Source organism: Harpia harpyja, chromosome 2, assembly GCF_026419915.1.
Source record: "Harpia harpyja isolate bHarHar1 chromosome 2, bHarHar1 primary haplotype, whole genome shotgun sequence".
NCBI lineage: Eukaryota > Metazoa > Chordata > Aves > Accipitriformes > Accipitridae > Harpia > Harpia harpyja.
The window spans coordinates 2354600-2375495 of record NC_068941.1 but is presented as its reverse complement, the minus strand read 5'-3'; the positions used below and the strand labels follow the sequence as shown (position 1 = coordinate 2375495).

General features: G+C 42.3%; 1 protein-coding gene across 1 annotated transcript in view; it reads left to right on the top strand.

The window, feature by feature from the left end:
* MOB1B (MOB kinase activator 1B) overlaps window positions 1-20896 on the top strand; it is a 41416-nt gene that overhangs the window by 9041 nt on the left and 11479 nt on the right. Inside the window, exons 2-3 of the mRNA XM_052812247.1 lie at window positions 15574-15740; window positions 20443-20536. Of these exons, the coding sequence (XP_052668207.1) occupies window positions 15574-15740; window positions 20443-20536 (261 nt within the window). The remainder of the gene's footprint in view (window positions 1-15573; window positions 15741-20442; window positions 20537-20896) is intronic.

Sequence of the window (20896 nt, the reverse complement as noted above, 5' to 3'; positions counted from 1 at the left end):
CTCATAATGCCTGGATTTGTTGTCTTTCTCACAAGACTAATTCCTTTCTTTATGACAAAGAGAATAAACGAGCTTAAGTAAGCTTTGGTAAATTCCTCTTTTGCTAAAAATTGAGACATCTGATTTTTGATACAGAAATAATTTCAACCCAAATAACGATTGGGTGGGTTTCCTATATTGACCTTAATAAAATAACCCATATTTTGTTTTGCTAGCTGGTATTTTAATTGTGTTTTTACCAACTTCAGTAGCACATTCGCGGTTTTGCTTGAATGGAGCAATTCTTTTAGGGACTTGCTGAGAGTTCTAGATCCAGGAATCAAAATGGCATTACTATGTCTTTTACTTGTCATATTTTGTGGTAACAAAATACTGTTTTTTCTAATGCTGAAGCGTGACTTACAAAAAATCAAGTGTTTCTAATGTCCAACCAACTTCTGTGGTTGACAGCTCTTTTTAAAATTTCTTGCTGCAGTGTGAGTGGAAAAGAGGAAAAACCTGTATATTTAAATTCACCATAGAACAGTTAAACTGACTGTGGACTCAACTCTCAAATGCACAGGGTTAAATAATCTCAGAAGAAATGTTCTCCTGTGTGTGTAGGAGCTGTTGTTCCCCCTCAGATGCTTCAGATAGGTGGATTCTCCCAATACGATACTTTGCAAGATATAAGCAAATTTTACTGAAGATAGTTACACACAGCACATAAAAGATTGTATTAAATATGGGGGATGTGTAAGAAATACTTGGTGATGAGGTAATGCAGTGTATTTTTGGAAAGCTGGTAGATTATTCATTACTGCCTCCTGTCCATTTCATCTTCCTGTTATTCTCTGTGTTATTTCTTGCTTCTAATGATTGTTCTGTTGTTTGCTGAATTCAGACCTCGTTTTACCTATTAATCAAAGTTTAAGTGTAATCTTACATGTATGCTTTGAGGTTTTCTGTTGGGAAGTTGCCAAGTATTTCTCATTTGCCATGTTCATCTCATCAGCCTGTTTTATGTGGGGGTTGCAATAAAAGACAGCCTTTTATAAAGTGCTAAAGTGACTCCTCCCCCATTAAAATGTAGTTAAGTTTCTTCTTTTTTAACTTGCTTTTTTCCTAAACTCATTAACAGATTGTTCTTTTTATTGTGTTTAAAAGGATTGAAGACGGTCTTAAACTGTTTAGTCTCTCTCTTTTTTTTTTTTTTTTTTTTTTTTTTTTCCAAATGCCCTGCTGTGATTTCTTAGGTTGTATGACTAGATTTGCTTTAGTCATTCATAAAGCATTGGTTTTCAAAAGCACTGATCAGCGTTTTGGGAAACGATCCATGTTCTGAGGCATGTTCTCCAAGCACTATATTTGGTGTATAAGTAAGGATCTAATTTGATACTGGAGCCAAACTTTTATTGCTGCAATTTACCATCCTCAATGGCTTGTAGACCGCTTTCTGAAAAGCGCTGCTTCCTGCTTTCTTGAATGTATTTAAAGGGTGTGACTGTTAGCAGCAGATATGGTTTAGGATGCAGCAGGCATTAGTAATGTAAAGACATGAAGAGAATTTAGCTGAATATAAGGAAATCTCTGTAGCAGGGGAAACAGTTTGCTGTGGGAAGTAGCGTATACTTTTGGTATGGGATACTTTTGTCCTTGTTTTATCAAATCAAAAAAGTACTACAGCAATGAAATCATAGGTAGGCAAATACTGTTAATCACCTGCTTTATTTATTTGACATGCCCCCGCCCCTTTCCTCCTGCCCCACAAGCTGGATGATGCTTTATGGGACGGGCAGTGTGCAAGGCTGCGCAAGGCAAGCTGGAGCTCTCCAGGCCACTTAATGATATTTTCAGTTACTTGTTGAAAGATCTTGAACTCCTTCATGCCTGCTTAAATGGTTTAGTAAACCTTCTTTCTTTATTAACATTTCCAGTATCTTTTCTTTAGATGCGATCGGGTGTGTTATTGAAAGAAGTAACCCAGACGTGTAGCTTTATATATTTCCTGATATTTCTTTTATAATTTGCTTAGTTGCATCCATAATGGTACTTGCTAGTTTTGTTTTCTGATCATCTGTGGATGCTCGTATTCTGTGGTTGATTTATTTCCCTCTCTTGTTGGTGTTCACTTTGACTGCCAGGCCAGGACTTGAATGCTACTGCTTCCCTCTTAAAAAGAGAAAAAAAAACCTGCTCCGTTCCCTTATGTTCTGCATGACGTCTGAGTTATCTAATACTGCTTTTCATGTTTCCATGCATCTGCATAACATGTGCTGTGTCATCCTCACTCCCGCATGTGTTACTGAGCATTTTCCCTCTGTGTAATTGTTTTCCTTTAGAACGTAACATTTTCTTGGAAACATCTGAGTGACAGGTTTTAAGAATTTCCCCCAAATACGCAGATGTTCTTCTTTCTGCATTTGCTCTTGGGTCTGCGTCTTCATTATGCATATAACAAATTAGAGGGAGACCATCTGAGATGGTTCGGACTGCAAAATTCACAGGTTTGAGTCTTTCTGCAGGTTTCGATGGGTATGGAGTGCATAGGTATACTTCTGTTAACAAATGTTACATAATCGTCTGTCACAAGCACTTGACTTTGTTGTTTCTGAATTTGCTTGCCACGGGGCAGAACTGCATTCTCTGTGGCTTGAGTTTTCCCACAGCAGTCCTTGCTGCAGGGTACGTACGGCATCCTTTTCAGCAACCTTTCAGTTTCTTTCAGTAGTCTACCAGTTACAGCTTGATTGAATCCTCTTTCTCCAAAGGAAAATGCGCCATACACTCATGTACAGCAGAAATAAGTGTTCAAATGGCTTTTTAGTGCCAAGTTTTATGTATGGGAAAGGGCAGGTTTTACAAAAGAAGTGTAGTTATGTCTACTGAATGATTTATTAGGTACATTCATGAAGTAAACCGAGGTTTGAACCTTTGTGGAAACTAAACTTTGAAGCATAACTGGATGAAGTTCTAACTTCTGTTTGAATTCATGCTGTGCCCTCCCTTTTAAGCGAGCTAATGTTAATTGACAGAAATAAGGGTGTCCTGAGAAAAGAGGGGAACATTAGTGAGAAAATAGTGCAATTCAGTTTGCAGAGAGCTTAATTAGTGACTGAAATGATAAAGATACTAAACTCCATCTCAGTGATCCATAGGAAAAAACAAAGCAGTTGGAGAGGAAAGAATACTTCATGTTTTCCTTCTTCAAAGCTGCTGGTAGCCTGCTTTTTTGAAGAAATAGTACATGAATATTAGGATATTAGAATCTGCAGAAGTAAATCTGGTTTTGATTATGCCCTGCAGTTCCATGATATGTGTGTGTGTATGTACACAGTAAATGTTAGTATTAAAATAGTCAAAGAACCTGGATCTGAGAGAAAGAACCTAACAAAACAGCCAAGACCAGTCCTCAGCTTTCTTAAAAATCTAATTTCTGTTTGTAATCAGACAGACATTTTGTGAGTGAAGACAGCGTTGCGTTTGCCTCAAGGTAGTCGATGGATACCCGGGAGCGTGCAGCAAAACATTCTGGGTAATCTTGATTCCTCTCACGTAACAGGATTTCAAATGGATGTCAGAGGAGAACATGCAGAGGAGATGCTTGGGTCTCTGCTAAAAGCCTCGTCCTTGCGAATTGGAGTGAAAACTTGTTTCAAGTGATGTTTGGTAGTCTTAAACCTTTTGAAAAAGTCTGTGGAGAAACGTGGGAGCAGCAGCCCAGTGACATTGATAAAACATGCAGAGTGAGCCTTTCGGGAGGCTGCAGATTTTATACCACGGGCATGTTCCAGTTCCTCTGTGGTCTGCATGTCTGCCTGCTTGTCTCTGCAAGTCAGTAGGGCATGCTTGGCTGAATGTGTACTTCTTCCTTTTTTCATCTAAGTTTTTCTCTGATGGACACCCTTGTATACCTCTTTTTGTGTCTCTGGCCTGTCCCTCTCCTTGCATTGCCCAGCACTGCTGTTAGTCCTACAGAGGACAATGCTGGAGGAGCTGAGTCACTTCCGCAACTGTTGGCTGCTCTGGGAATTGGCTTAATTGTGTTGTTGAGTGCACAGAGGGAGCTCTGCTAGTATCCAGTGAGGGCAACTGTGACTTGCTTTGTTTATTTTGAGGATTTTCCAGAGGATGAAAGTGTATTAAATGAATATGTTGTAAATGAAACAAGGGAATTTATTTTGTGTGTGAACATAGCAAACTGATGATGATTTCCTGGTTACAGAATAGTGTTCTGGACACTTACTTGCTCCTTGGATTAGGAATTGTGATTACTTGAGAGAAGGGTTGCATCCAACTGGTGAAACAGCAGGAACACCATAGCCACCCACATGGGTTGGGCTGTAGTAGACATGAGCATTGTAGCATAATACCTTCCCCTTGTCTACAGGCACGTTCTGGGCTTGCAGATGGAAAAAGGGAGGCGGAGAGACGCAGAGGAGCATAGGTGCCTGGCTCGGCTAGAAAACGGTCTGCGGCCACCTAACATCTTTGTGGATTTGGCACCAAGTGTGCTGCTGCAGGGTGAGCAATGGCATGTCTCAGAGGGAAGAGTTAAATGGCCGGTTTCCAAGGGCCAGTCACCTGTCCCCTAGGCATAGCTTAGCCAGCAAAAGCTTGCCTTCAGCTCTCTTCTGGTGCACGTAAGAGCATCTGACTTCTGCTGGACAAATCCTGCATTTGCTTGATTTCACTGACTCTAAAATGTGTATGTATAGAAGAAGAAAAAAAGTATTTTAAGAATGTGTACGTGTTATGACAGCTTTCAAAACTGGGTGGTGATGGTTGGGACAAGCCAAAGCAAAACCATTCCTTAAGGCTACCTTAAATAACTTTCTCCTTACTGGATGTGAATCATCTGATAAACTTCTGCTCTTTTAACATGTAGTATCTTGTGTAGAATGATACCTGTATTTTTTAAGAGCTATTGGTGAGATGATGACTTTTTCTTCTGCCTCCTCTCATACCATCCTGTGTGGAACTTCAGTCTGTGCAGACAGCTATTTTTCCGAGAAGGGGAAGCCAGATCTTAGTCCCTGCCTTGATGGGTAGACAATTAAAAGTCTCAAAAAAATACCTATTTCACTGTCAGTACTCTGGTAGAAGGAGGCACTGCTTCAAATCTGTTATAATGATAATGGTCACTATAACCCTTGAGAAGCATGTTCAGGTTGAAAAACCTACAGCAAACTGAACTTTCTCCATGGTGTAGCAAAGAAAAAGGGCGGGATGAGGAACGATGAATGACAGTGTTTCACTGACAAGAAAAAGGGCGGGATGAGGAAGGATGAATGACAGTGTTTCACTGACAAGAAAAAAGTGGGATTTGGGGTTTTATCTGGATTTGTATGTATTCCATTTCCAGACATCTGAAGAAGCTGTTCTTTTAGGAATAACCTGTGTTGTATTGCCATCGTTGTCAATTCCATGTGCTGAAATATAAGGACATTGTTTTAAATTCCCCCAGTCTGTGATACCTTTATTTTTTTTTCAGATGAGGAAACTTTTTGGTTCATGTTTGCTGGTGGCTTTTTTTTTTTTTTTTTTTTTAAAGAGTGGTATTCAGTACTTAAAAAAAATGGTGTTTGAAACTAAGCTTTTTTCCTTCCTTTCTCTTCTGAAAGGACCCCCTGCCTTTTGTGGAAAGTTGTGTTTTGTGTCTGTTACCTTGGGATTTATTTATTTATTTTCAAATCTGAATTTCTTGTTAAGCTGCTAAGCTCAAGGACCTGGAGTTTTTTTGGGGGGGGGGGGGGGGGAACCAACCAGACAAACCGCCACAGAGCTCTGCGGGGAAGCGGCTGCCACGGGCAGCTTTGCCATGCTCAGCAGAAGCCCCTGCAAGGAGAGGACCTGAGCGGAGCAGGGCCTGCCTGCTTCCCCCCGGAGAGGCCGTGGGCTCGGGCAGGAGCTGCAGCCGCTCTCCCCGACCCAACGCCGGGCGCCTGGCCAAGGGGAAGGTCCGGCCGGGCCTCCTCGCCAGCCTGCGAGTGAGGAGAGCCTGTCACTGGGAGGCAGAAAGCAAGCACCCTTCCTTGCAACAGGGGGTCAGGCGTCTGAAAGGACAGCTTAACGTAGGAAGCAATTCGGTTCTGGAGCGAGCAGGAGCCCCTGTGGGAATATGACGGGGATGGGTTTGCACAGAGATGTCTGGAAGCCTAAGTTGTTTCTTTGGCAGAGTCGAGTACTTATTCCTGAAGATGCTCCACACCGCTTGCCTGATGGCAGTGCTGCAGAAGGAGCATGCTGAAATCTGGGAAGAAGTAACTTGGCTCCGAGGCACCGGGCTTTTGTAGCCTTGGCAACTGGCTGTGGCTTGGGCAGGCAATAGGTGAGTTAACCACACAAAGACATTCTTTATAAAAGTGGAGGCCTCGTTACCAAGTGCAGTGTTAGCTTTGGGAAGAATAATTTCTTAGGCACCTGTACTTTCACCATTTTTACCTTTGATATTTCCAACTTCAGTGACTTACTCTAGGTGTAGTAGGCAATTTAGGTTATTCTTGTATCTCATACTAGCTACAGGGGGAAATTTCAGCTGTGTGCCATTGATTTAAGTACTTTGAGTTACTGTTTCCTACAGTAGAGTGTATAAACACTAAACAACATGTATTTCGTTTCTATAGGAATGACCATGTGCCTGTGACAATTTTTCAAGTCAGTGCAACTGATTCTTCCTTAAAAAAAAACCTAAACAAAGAAACAAAGCAAAACAAAAACCCTGGGCCTTGGAATTGCTTTCTAACTACTGCCTTACCTTTTTTTGGGAGAGCAGCTATGTTGTATAAGGAGTTGGCAGCTCTTAACTCTTTCCCAGACGGTCTGCTTTGATTTGCTTAGTGATCTTGGCAGAGTCTGTATTTCCTTCCATGTGAAGAAAATTGTACTTTTTATAGCTTAATGTTTGTGAAAGTTATTTTTGTTAGATGGGAGTGCTCTTTAAAAGCGTGTTGCTTTTATTATTGTTCAGAATAATACAGTGACTGTATCTGAAGAATTTACACAGAGGGACGTTTTTCAGGGTGAGAGCTATCAGCTTGTGCACTTAGAGTATCTACTTAGCCATATGCTTGCTGGCTTTAAACTCTCGGATTGTGTTGAACAGCCTTCAAATACCTATTAATGTCGAGTTGTAACCCAGTACTGTACTGTCCTGGAGCACTTCAGTCTTCTGAATTCGCGTTGGCTGGACTGATAGCACCATATCTCATGTAAAACCATTAGCCCGTTCTTTTAAAGGGGTCTCATAGTCATCTTCACGGGAAGTAATCGCGGGGAGCAGAACAGCATTTGCAAAATTGTCTATAGCTCTTGAATAGCTGGGCTCTGGGGTCTCTCATCCTGCCCCAGAGCCTGGCAGAAGCACTCGTTTCTCTGGCCCATTGGACCTGTAACCTCTGATCATGGGACTGAAGCTTCCTTGGCCGTCTTTCTCTGTCCTGAGTTGGTGGTTACTTTTATTTGTCTTGAGACCTGCTGCGTGGTAGGACATCGAAGGAACACAAGATTGTGGAATGCTTGCTTCTTGAATTCTTACATTGGATTTGTTACCTCCAAATTTAAGTGAACTGAGTGAGACAGGCTTATTTTAATGAGTGGAAATTGGACTGGAAATAATTGACTTCTTGGTATTGTAAGAGCTGAACAAAGTAATGCCTGGCTCGCACACTCTCTTCAGAACAGAAATGTTGTGACTACTCATTTTTATAAATAGAAATGCTCAAGTTAAATCTTCGTCAGTGCAGATTTCGAACATGTACAACTTAACTTAAGTTTACCTGCTGTCCTGATGCTGTGATTGTCATGGGGAAAATGCTGGAACTATTGATTTGATTTCCCCAAAGTTGCTTGACCTTTAAATTTCTATGTCAACGTGTTGGCTGTTGGACACTAACACGATCATACTCTGATGTGTCTGTTCTTAGCAGGATGTTATCATTTGAAGACCCATATTATTGTTTGAAGGCTTGAATTGTTTGCTGCTTTGGAATTTGGTTCTCACCTTACAGTGTTTCTGTGTATGGGAGTTTAGAAAGAGGCGCAGCAGGAGAAGGGAGATGGGGAGATAGAGAACTGAAACTTGGGGACTGATAAATGTACTTGTTGGCCTTTGGCAGTGAGTTGCTGCCTCAGTTTCCCTGTGTCTAACAAGATGCTAATGATGCCTACTTCAAAGATACTTTGTGAGCATTAATTAATGCTTGCAAAGGCCTTTGAAGATGAAAAAGCAGGAGTTGAAATATGAAAAGTTACCATGCCCCAGGTAAACGTTCTGCGTACTGTCTCGAGTTTGGCTTTTTCAGAATCTCTTGAGCACTTCCAAATATTTTGAAGGGCTTATTTCAGTTGGACCATGGTGATGAACGCTTTTGGCAGGCACTGAGTGTTATAGTTATACTTGCAGAAGTTAGTGACTCGCACGTTCCCCCAAGGAAAGAAAGAAAGATGATATCCCATGGCCTCAGCATTATATACCAGTTAGAAGAATATAGGTGGCAAGTGTATCCTGAGAACGGCGTCACTGCAGCATTTTCTATTTGTTTTTCCCCAGGGCAGGTTTCTGTCCTTTCCAGTGTTTGATAAAACAGTCCACTGATGAGCCCTGTATGAAATGATTTATGGTAATTGCAGCACTGTGTTCTTGAGCCTACAGGTAGCCTGAAACAGATAGGAGGAGCAGTGGTCTCTATACTTTCTGTGGAAGTTGACTGCGTGTGATATTTTAAAATAAAATCTTAATTTCTTGTAAAACATGTCAGTTTGGTACGTGATGTGCAAGTAGGTGTGCAGGGGAAAAAAAAAGGTTTTCAGATTCTTACATGTTCTCCAGGGTGGCATCTCTACTTCTCCTTCTTCCATTTTGCCAATGGCATAGTAATCGCCTACTTTGTAAGTACTGCATTAGTTAAAGATGCCGTAATGAATTGTCAGTGAATTACGGGATAACTTGGTCTGGTTGTGTTTGCTCAAGAGGAATTTGAGGAAGACTTTGGAGCACTGTTAATATTTCAGTGGTTTAGGTTGTGCTGCTGCTGCAAAATGGATAGGTTGGCAGCCTGGGTAGAGGCAGGATTTGAGCTTTGATCTGCATCTCTGTGTTTGATTGTGAAGCACGCTAGGTTCCGGGCAAGGTTTTTTTGCTTGTAGCTTTGAGACGTGCTAGACGCAATAGTAGGTAAGAGCTTGGTTCTGTGGTGAGAGGTTGGTTTTGTCATAAGAACAAGCTGTGAAGCCTTAAGTTTAATGCATAAGCAGCCTAAGCTTTTATCTTCTAATTCAAGTTTCCCCGGATAGCGGCAGACTTCATGGAAATAGGTGAAAAGCTCCACTGAAAGACTACAGTACGCAAATAGTTGGGTGTGAGGAGGTCTAAGCCAGGACAGCCAAAGTGCTTCTCTTAGGAGCGCGAAGGTTTAAGTGGCTCCTTTCCTGCAGTTAACAAGAAGTGTAGCACGAGTTTAGCCTGGATATTTAGCTGCTTTGATTGTAAAAGATCGGCCGATGCTGCGTTTGAAGCTGAAGTGGGCTGTTGAGGCAGCTTGGTAAGTGTGGTGTAAGCAGGATGCCTGAAAATTTTTCTTTCTTCTGGAAACATTATCTTGCTAACCTAAGACAGAACAGCCTGCATAATCTGCATCGTTAAAAACCCTCCCTGTCAGCAGATGACTAGATAAAATTACAGCTTTGGAGGAAATGTTGTGTTCTTGCTTACAAGCAAGTTGTGACGTCTTTGTGAGGCCAAGTGGCGTGTGGGCTTCTGACAGTGGGAAGCGCTGCTTGTGGCTCAGAAGTGTGGCTTCCTCGCCAGGCTTCCAGACTCATCCCGGCTCAGTGAGTCAATTGCTTTAAACACATTTCCTGATTTAGTACTGGGTCGAACTGCATCTGGCACTGCTGTAGCTGTACTTACCTATAAAAATAGAAGGCCATAATTTGCTAGAAATGTTGGATGTGGGAGTGAAGAGAGCAAAACGTCCTTGGAATTGCAAGAATTTTGTGAGAAGTCAGTTCTTTTTGAAAGTCTAGAAATTGGTTGTGGCAAATAGTGGGGATGATGCAACGTGTTCCCCATTTCATGGCCTTTTTATGTCCAGGAATATGGGATCTTCAGTGTGGCATTTCTGAGGCTTTCTCTGTCCCCTTTCACTTCTGCATTAATGTGATGTTTTGAAACTGAAGGACTGTTCAGAGACTCTTAACAGGGAAAGGCAGGTGCTGCCTGCTTGCTCGGAGCATTTTAAAATCTCGGGAGAAATGGCTCACAGATAGAGCTAATTGTGTTATGGTGTGGTGGGTTGACCCTGGCCGGATACCAGGTGCCCACCAAAGCAGCTCGATCATTCCCCGCCTCAGCTGGACAGGGCAGAAGAAATATAACGAAAGGCTTGTGGGTTGAGGTAAGGACAGGGAGAGATCACTCACCAATTACCGTCACAGGCAAAACAGGCTCGACTTGGGGAAAACTAACTTAATTTATTACCAATGCAATCAGAATATGGTAGTGAGAAATAAAGCCAAATCTTAAAACCCCTTCCCCCACCCCCCCCTTCTTCCCGGGCACAACTTCACTCCCGAATTCTCTTCCTCCTTCCCGCTAGCGGTGCAGGGGGACAGGGAATGGGGGTTGGGGTCAGTTCGTCACACCTTGCCTCTGCCGCTCCTTCCTCCTCACACTCTTCCCCTGCTCCAGCGTGGGGTCCCTCCCACGGGAGACCGTTCTCCATGAACTTCTCCAACGTGGGTCCTTCCCACGGGCTGCAGTTCTTCACAAACTGCTCCGGCATGGGTCCCTTCCACGGGCTGCAGTCCTTCAGGAACAGACAGCTCCAGTGCGGGCTTCCCACGGGGTCACAGCCTCCTTCGGGCATCCCCCTGCTCCGGCGTGGGGTCCTCTCTCCCTGGGCTGCAGGTGGAGATCTGCTCCCCCGTGGACCTCCCTGGGCTGCAGGGGGACAGCCTGCCTCACCGTGGTCTTCCCCACGGGCTGCAGGGGAATCTCTGCTCCGGCGCCTGGAGCATCTCCTCCCCTCCTTCTGCACTGACCTGGGGGTCTGCAGGGCTGGTGCTCTCGCATGTTCTCACTCCTCTCTCTGGCTGCCATTTCTGTGCCCCAGCAATTTTTTTTCCCCTTCTGAAATACCTTATCACAAAGGCGCTACCACCATCGCTGATGGGCTCGGCCTCGGCCAGCGGCGGGTCCGTCTCGGAGGCGGCTGGCATGGGCTCTGTCTGACACAGGGGAAGCTTCTAGCAGCTTCTCACAGAAGCCACCCCTGTAGCCTCCCCCCAGCTACCAAAACCTTGCCATGCAAACCCAATACGTACGGAATGTAGGTGAAAATAAAATGTCATACTTGATCAAGACATCTATTATTGTGTGTATTGTTGGCCACCAGACAGAACTCTCGAAGTTACTTTTTTCACCAAATGCTCAAGGAGTTAAGGAAATAGGCCTGGAACAAGAAGGCTTTCTAAATCTGTCACATGTAACAGATTGACATAATTGGAAAAAAAAAAATCATTCTTTATCTGTTTTGGTTTTTTAAGATGCCTTCAGCTCAGTGTTGGGAATCGTAATGCAGGATAGCAGGAATAAGATGCTGCTGTGGTCAGGGTTTAGAGAGGAAGTGGGATTACTTAGTAAGGTAACCATTTAAAGGGGTAGTTAACTGATGGTGCTAAGGCATAAATAAATGAGCATGGGTTTTTTTGGTTAAATAATAGGAGAGCTTCTGAACTAATAAGGTAGTTGAAATAATGTTTGCAGCAACATTTATAACTAGACTTCTCAAGAGCAAACATGTCCTACGAGGGTTTTGGCTTAGAGAAGCCATACCAGGTTGTTGAGTCCTTGAACTTTCATTTGTATCAAGGAGTGCTTGCAGTTAACTGGCTTCACATACAATGAACTGCATAAATGAATGGAATTCTGATAATCTATTGCCAAAATTGCAGATAGTTCCGTAGCATGCGACAACTAGCAGCCTGCATTTATCCTAATTACTTTTCCTTTTGGATGCCTGCCTGACTTTCGTGTGAGACCACTTCCTGCTGTCCTAGGATGGCTGTGCTGAATTTGAGAAGTAGTGATCAGAAAGGTAGTGGCGGCCAATATGGAATGGCGTATTTGGAACAGATGATGAGACCAAATCATTGTGTATTCTGTTGTTACAGTTTTTGCCAGCTTATGGGAAGAACCCCCCTGTTTCTGGGAAGGGGGGTAGCAGGGATTAAGTGATACCTAACAATTTTCCAGTATGTTGTGCGTTCTCTTGCTTCCTTGACCATGGAAGATGGGTGTTCAGCAGATCTGCAATGACTTGGTTTGCTGTAAGGCAACAAGCTCAGGATCTGGGGTGGATACGGTGTGAACTCCTACCCAGAGTTTTCTCAAAATAAACTGTTTTATTTAGGGAGTTCTTTCACCATGCTTTCCTTGTGCCTTGTTCTCGAACTCTCATGCCTTCCGTTGGCTTACCCTTTTTGCTAAAATCCAAACAGTTTCTTGGTTTAGTTATTTCATAATCTTTTTCCAGTTACTGCTTCCTATGTTTCTGTACCACTTTCTTTTCCTGAACAAAGATTTTCTGCTGAAGCTGTAAGTGGGTGCTGCTCTTCATGATCTGAATCCTCTTGGTAAGTGCTTCCTCTGTCTGGATAGAGCTTTTGTCATCACGCTCGGGGAGCTCCACGCACCCAGTAGTAGTCTCTATAATGAACTTGTAGATCTTGCCTTGGGCAACTGCGCCAGACCAGTTACAGCAGTTAAGTTTTTTCAGTCTTCATCATTGTATGAAAATGACAGTATTACAAAAGAGAAGCTGGTGTACGTTAGGTTGTGAAACATGGTGAAAGGAGGACTTAAGTTCTAGGAATTAGGGATTTTGTGTAAGCAGCGGGGGCAGGGGGAGGAATCTCTTTACTTTCCGTTCTTATTTATGAAGAATGAATGACCTGAGCTTTGGAGTGGTGGTAAGCCTGTGGAAACCTTTGGTTTCCTTTTCACGGAAGTCTTAGGAGTTAGGATGGCTAGTTAGCATGGAGTGACAGCAAAATCTTGCAAGTGACTTAGGAAGTGCTGTGCTTGTGTTTAGCATGTGCTGGTTTTCCTCTGCCTACACTGACACACGTGGAAAGATAACAATACCAGTCTCTCTTGCTCTTCAGTTGTTCTGAATATTACCTTGCGTCAGCCCTGTCTGTGCAGCCATACACCAAAGCAATTGCCAGATGTTTTAAGTTGTATTTTTACCCCCTGTGTTGGCACAGTGGCTATAAAGTAGATTAGTTCCTGAAGAGAAAAACTTGGGTCTCTTAAGCAGTCAGTTAAAAGATTTGGGTTTTTGTTTGCTAGGATTTTTTCACTTGCTTTTTCTTTAGAGTTGGTTTGAACCTGCCCTGGTAACAAATGCAGGTGGCCGGAGGGGTGGGAGGTGAAGGGAACTCCCTGAGCCACAAAGGCTTCTCACTCCCACTGGGAGGCAATTATTTTATTTAAGATTTGAATCTGGTATCCTTGCTTAGGGTGAAATGCAAATGACTGGGTGCATGTTAGAAGTGTCCTGTAACAGGATAGATGGGAGCCATATGTTTCCTCTTCCTCCTGCTGGCTCTGTTGCATTTAGTAGCTGACTGCATTAGTATTGTTCTGGTGTCTGTGTGAATGTACGTGGCCCATTCAACTGTATCATCCCACGATCTCTGGTAGCCCAGCCAAGTGCTTCTTTATGAGGGTTAGAAAACGGGATTACTCCAGAGGCCTACGGGAGGGGGAGGATGCTGCTGCCCCTTTGTAGCAAGGGAGAGTCAGAGTAGGACCGGGACCATGTAAATCTCGAACCAGCTGGACTTGTGGGATCTGTTCAATACCCAAAGATGCACCTGCAAAGATGTTGCTACCTGCCTGAAAGAATTTGGGGAACTCGTTATTTATGTCCAGTTTCAGTACGTTTTCTTCTTCGTTGCTCTTGTTCGGGTCTAAACTGAGACCTAATGAACTGTTAGGCAGTTTTGTCATATGCTTGGCAAATGACATGTTCTCAATCACCTGCCGTTATGTGTTTCGGCAAGAACAATTTTTGTTGTGTTTTTTTGGTGCACATTGTGTCTCTGCTACAGCTGTTGGCATTCGGGATTGTAGAAGCGAGTGTTGTTTGTTAATCTTCTGTTGATGGTGTGGTGGGGAAAATGAGATGCAGAGTTAAGTTTTTTAGAGTGCTTCTGCGTGACAGTGTAGCTACACTAGCATTGCTTCAAAGATAAGCTACAACACTTGCATATGCAGGTTACGTATTTAGTGAGCTGGGGACAACCCTTATGCCCCACTTACAAGAATTTCTGTTTGGTCCTGTAGAGAGATGGTGAAAAATTGGCAAAGTCTTTTATATAAAGAAATGAGAACTGGATAATACGTGTAATGAAAATTCTGCTGTCTGGGTTTCACATCTTTCCACTTTCTTCCATTGGAATTCAGAGCTCAGTTTTCCTTTTCCAACCGAAATCTTTTCTCAGCTCATACATTAAAACATTCACAAGTATTGGCTCATTTGACACTTTTCTGCAAATATTTAATTTTACACATCATGTTTCTGACATGTGAGGGGTTAATGTACCATCCAGGCTCACCGCCATCATTTAAAATTCAAATGTCTACACTTTTTTCTAAGTCAGTCCCTGGTTTTCAAACAAAATTATAGGTAAGAAAATGATTTATATGAAAGTTGTAAAAGTTGCGGTCATTATTTCTTGCCAGACTGGTGGACTGAAAGGTATGTATGCTGTGAAACCAGGGGAAAATGACATAGAAAGTTTGTGGAAAATGTGGTATTGTATCAGTCTTGAGCTAAAGCGTTTGTGTATTTCTGAGCAACTGTATTTTAAAAACTAAGTTCCTAAACAATACCAGATACTGGAAAAGCTACTTTATATTGGTAGCTAAGGTAATATTCTGAATCGGCTAGGCCTGCAGAAAGTACGCTTTCCTAAATAACAGCAGCTTGTTTTTGAGGAATTAATAGTAACTACTTAACAGATCATACTCGATTGGGAAAGACGGGTCTGAACAGGCTATACCTACCTTTTTATTACACTTGTGCATGTGTGGTGACATTTCCTGTCTCATGAAGGTGGGTGTTAGAAAAAGAACATGGGTTTTTCTGTTAAATAAATAGTATGTTTAATTAACATGACAAGCGTCAGGGCTGTTCAGACTAAATAAGGTTTCTGTGTGGCTGGGCTGCTGTCCTCGATATGTAGCTGTCCAGATTCTGGGGAAGGAAATATTTTTGGTCTTGACCATGATCCAGTTTGCTGAGAGAGGAGAGCGAGTCTGAGGGTTCCCAATTATCCAGCTGGCTTAACAGTAGGTTGAGCAGATGAGAAGGCAGGATAGTGGAGAATCATTTAATTGTTTAAACAAGTCAAAGCACCTGTTACTTCTGCGTCCCAGTTTTTGTTGAATACGCTTTTTCGACATGAAAATACAGGAGCGGGGAAAGTATTTGTTAATCCTGTGCTTATGCGTGACTTGTCTGCTCCTTTCCTTTTCCCATCCCTTTCCACAAGTTCTGTAAATATTTCCTCTCCCTTTTGCAGTGGTAGTCGCTCTTCCAAAACCTTCAAACCAAAGAAGAATATTCCGGAGGGGTCTCACCAGTATGAGCTGCTAAAACATGCCGAAGCCACGCTTGGAAGCGGTAATCTCCGGATGGCCGTTATGCTTCCAGAGGGTGAAGACTTAAATGAATGGGTTGCAGTTAACAGTAAGTTAGCTAACGTTTTTTTCATAAAGGGGGTGTTGAATGTGGGCTGACGCTTGTGGGAGAGCAACTGTGTACTCCTTTCTAGTGGGGTAGGCTCTTCTTCCTGGCTGCACCACTGCTGCGGTTGGGAAAGGTGAATGTTGTATCATTTAGAGCTGACAGATGCAGAGTGTCTCACCGAGACAAAAACTCCTTAATCTTGTGCCAAAAATATGTTCCTGTTAACAAAATAATTCTTATTCTTAGTGGTTAAAGTCTGAGCCCTTGATCACAAACAAGTGCTGAAGTAGAAATGTCACTGCTGTTTTTAGAAAGTAGCCTGTCAGTGCCATCTTAATATGTTTAATCTAGCGCTTTTTCAGCTAGGGTTGTTACCCAATGGTATAGTCAAGCCTCTACATACTAGGCATAAAACCTTAATTTAGCTAAGTGTGAGGGCTGGGTCTAAAAGATGCTAAAGACTACAGTCACGTGTATGGCCTGGCTTTCCTTTTGCCTTTAACAAACCCAGAGATCAATCTTTGCAATTTTGCTAAAGTTAGTTCCTCCCTTTTGTTTCAACCAAGTTGTGAGCCTTTGCTCTGGCAAGTCTCTGATGTCATTATTTTAACTTCCTCTAAAGCTGTTTGTCCTAACTCTCTCCTTTCATGCTAGGTCAGGCTAAACAATGGTGCCCAAGTTAGTGTTTTCTGATTGCTTGACCATGTTTCCTCCTCCTTCCTCTCCCTGCTGCATGAATTTGCTGCCTGCCTTCTGCTTTTAAAGAATGGATTAACCCAAGTCCTACCATGCTCCGTAGCCCGTGCAGAGTTCCGGCTGCCACAAACTCTGTGCCCTGTCTGGGTATTTTCTCATCTTTTGTGTCTTTGGCTTGGCATGCTTCCGTGATTGTATGGTATTGATTGTGCATTGCAGTATAAATTATACTCAAGATAAATGTCTTCTAATTGTTTATGTGGTTCTGTCTATTTCTTCTTGCTCTTTGACTTGTTTGGGAAGTGAAACTGTCATACTGGCTTCAACCTTCCGGTTCTTAATTAGCCACACAGCGCTCTGGTATATGACTTGCCACTGCTCCCAGGGAATGTTGAAATTGCTGACACTGTTCTTTATAAAAGTTTATTCACACTGTATTGCAAAGCTGCCTAGAAAAAAAGCCCGCCCTTTTTTATGAGTAAGCATTACTAAAGATGCTTCAGATATTGTTGGCATCCTTCCCTTTTGGTGGTTCCTCCACTCTATGTTTCTCTTTTCCTGTGTAGCAGTGGTGTTTTTCCCTTCCCAAATGATTTAACTGTTAAATTAGCTGGGTGGCAAAAGGCAGCGAAGCACTGGACAAAAAAGTGGGAGCTGCCTTTTGGTAACAGCTGCATTCTGTAATGAAATGGTCCTCTTTCATGCCTCCTGCAGCATAGTGGGTTTTAAATGTTTAATTTTTTGTCTAGAAGTGGTTAACTGATTACATGGTCCTTTCATTTACAGCATCCCTCTACCACACCTAGTACCAGTTAATGGTAGCTGTGAGCCCCTTCTTTTGATTGAGAGATCTAACAAGGAAATAAAACGTGTGACAATGTCATTGGTTTTGTCCTTCACCATAGTGAGAGCGCAGGAGCAAATGTGCTCTGCTCTTCTACTTCTTGCTCAACTCTTAGCCTTACTGATGTCTTATGTTAATGAGTTGATATACATGTAGATTTTTCAAATATGTTTTCAAAATAAAGGTGAGAAGTGTGTAATCAGTTTTTGTTTCATTTGAAATCTCCTCGGTTTGAAAATACTAAAAAATAATTTCAGAAGTATACCTTGCCCATATTTTTGTAGTAGAACACCAGACAGTGTGCACTTCTTCGAGTAGAAAAGCACTTGGGAAAAATAATCTAAGCCCTTGAAACTTAAGAACAATGAGTGAAAAGAGGAAATGAAAATATGCAGAGACGCTGTACAGCTTTACGCGTGTTGGAAAGGAGGTTCTTGGATTTTTCTTGTTTGTCACACGCTGCTGGCTTTGGTGGATGGGTGGTGTGTCTCATGGCCTTTTGAGACTTGCAAGTGTGGAATTCACAATAATCAGTCATCTTGTCGAAGTCTGTGTGGGTTTTTTGAACATACTTGCCTTGAAACAAACATTGGGCTGTGGTTTCTACTGGGAGCAAGGAATGGAAACTTAATAAACAGTTCTTGTGTACACTTAAGAAACAAGGGCTGTGTATAACCACTTCTTGCTGCCTCTGGTGAGAACTGCCCTCTCCCCCCACCCAAACAAGCTTTAGGAGTCCTCCTGGTCCTCTATAATTTTTTTATCAACCTTTCTCAATGTTGTTTTGTTGTTTTCTGCTTTTGCTGTGCAGGGGAAAAAAACCATGATCTTGTTGCTGGAGATGAGCTGTGCTGAGTGCATGCCATACCAGTTTCTATTAGCTTCCCTTTTTTGATACCTGGGAAGTTGCGTGATGCAGTTGTAGCTCGTATCCTGCATCTGCTGAACAGTAGCTGTAACTTGCTGCCATGATGTTCGTGTAATAATCTTTGATGTTTATTCTCTGGAAAAATCAGTGAGGGGAGCTGCAGTACTTAACCCTCCCTTTCCTCAGCCATCAGTTACTTTCACAGTACGTGGTATCTGCTAGTGCTTAGATTTAGGATGTCAATCTCCATTTCATTACAGCAGAACTGTATATCTCTGTAATAGAGTTAAGCAAGGAACACAAATTTGGGTAGGCTACCAAGTAAAATGCCTGCTTCTCTTTGGCATGGCACTGGATTGAGAGGAGTCCATTGTTAGTGTTAATTCCACAGTGTCCTGCAGATTGGTTGTATGAGACTATTCAGTGTTGCAAGTGTTAACTCTCTTTCAAACTCATTTCTTTAAACTCATTTTTAAAGTTAAGACAAATGTGTCTGACTACTGCAGAGACAGGTCACAGGAAAACCTTTCACTCTTGGTTCAGAATGAAGAGCTTTGTTTGTCACCTGAACACTAAATTGAATGACACATGGCTATTTGGTGACACGATTAGACTGTCAGTGCTGCTGATAAGGGGTTTCATTTCAGAATTCCAGAAATCTGTCTCAATAAAGAAACAGTTTGTCACTGGCACATTGAATTGCAGGCATAACACAGGTAGCACTGAAGTAAAGTAAGTTTTAAGTGATGCTGAGCCCAGACAGACTGCACGCTGGTTTCTCATCCTGAGGACTAGCTCTGCACACATGATTCATAAATGAAGTTTCTAGCTGTAAAGGCTCCTGTTGTCAGAGGTGGCAGGCCCAGTGCTCTTAGCAGTAGAAGCAATGTAGCCTCGACTGGGCACTGGGGCATTAAATCTATTTGTATGTTATATATGGTTCCTTTCAGGGTAAGGGTGTGTCAGTGAAATAGTTAAATTTGCAAAGCACCGTGGTTAAATAGGAGGAGTTGAATTCTGCCACACTTGTAAGAATTTAACCCACCCTACTTAAACTTTTATTTCCTAGTGCTTAATATTGGTTACCTTTCAATTTTTACTCATGACATCCGTTGTCTGAAAGACATTTTGAAAAGATGAACTTATCTATTGATACCTTGGTAATGTGCTGTGCTCCCCAACAGATGCAAGGGGGGCCATTCACTGAGGAGAGGTAAAGTGGATTTTATAAACTGATTACAGTGACCACAGTTCCTAAGAACAGAACCTGCTGTTAGGTTACTGAAAAAGAGCCTTGCTTCCAAAGAGTTCTAAGTAATCAAGCATCTATTTAAAGTAGTAAGAACTGTGGGAGTATTTAGATACGCTAACTTCTGGCCTTTTATTTCAGTAATTCAACTGTAGACCATTAAAAAAAAAAAGTTCTGGCTTTCTCAAAGATGTAACAAAACTTAAGCAATAACCCCCCTGAACAAAACCCTAAGGGTAGTTTATAATGAGGAAACATTGTGGGCTAAATACTGATTTGTGGTAGTTAATTGATAATCTAAGGAACAGAAGTTGCTTGGCACTGTAACTATTCCTATGTCATGACTTCTGTACCCACCTCCCATACAGGTAGTGATTGATGGTAACATAACTAGAAGAGGGTAGATTTAAATTGGATTTAAGGAAGAAATTCTTCACTGCGAGGGTGGTGAGGCACTGGAACAGGTTGCCCGGAGAAGTTGTGGATGCCCCCTCCCTGGAAGTGTTCAAGGCCAGGTTGGATGGGGCTTTGAGCAACCTGGTCTAGCGGAAGGTGTCCCTGCCTGTGGCAGGGCGGTTATCTTTAAGGTCCTTTCCAACGCAAACTGTTCTATGATTCTATGACATGTTCTTTGAGAAGATAATCTTGTGGAATACAAAGCCTGAGGGAAGTCAGTGTGACCTAATGAGTAACAGCTCTCTGTAGTTGTTTCATTCCAGACTTGCCAGTAGAATTTGGGATTCTAATAAAATGCACCAGACTTTCAGAAAAAGAAATAACTCGGCTTTCTCTTTCCCTTTTCTTCTTTCAAATGAAGATTTTGCTGCAGTGAGCAATTAAGTAGTTATTGCCAGAGGCTGTTCCAGAAAGTTGGTGGTTGTATTCTGCATCTCCTTTATAATACATTTTAAAAAGCAATAACAACAAATCAGAAAATATATTCCAGGACCCTCTTCAGCAGTGTGCACTTTACAGTTAAGGCTATAGGAAGCTTGTGTTGCTGTTACACTGTGGAGTGTTAATTGATGGTTTAAATGCTTTACAGCTGTCGACTTCTTCAACCAGATTAATATGCTTTATGGAACCATTACGGACTTCTGCACAGAGGAGAGCTGCCCTGTGATGTCCGCTGGCCCAAAGTAAGATTATTTTTTACACATTGTTAAGTGTGCAATTTTTGAGATGATTTTGCATTTGAAAACTTGAGACTAGCTCAGTTGAGTGCCAAAGATAAGGTAACCTCTGTGGGCGGAAAGGATGTCTTCTCTTGTTACCTGTGGAGGGAGAAAAAAATTTGAACCTTTGTTAAGGGAGTGGGGAGCGGAAGGGTGTTTCGGGGGGATTTTTTTTTTTTGCTGGGTTGGTTGTATTTTGGTTTTTTTTTTTTTCTTTAGCCTGGGAAGTAAAACGATTATCAAAACTATTTTTCCTTTTTTTCTGAAATGTTAATGAGGACTTCTTAAATTACGATTTGAAGTTTTTATATGGAAGCGTTCAGT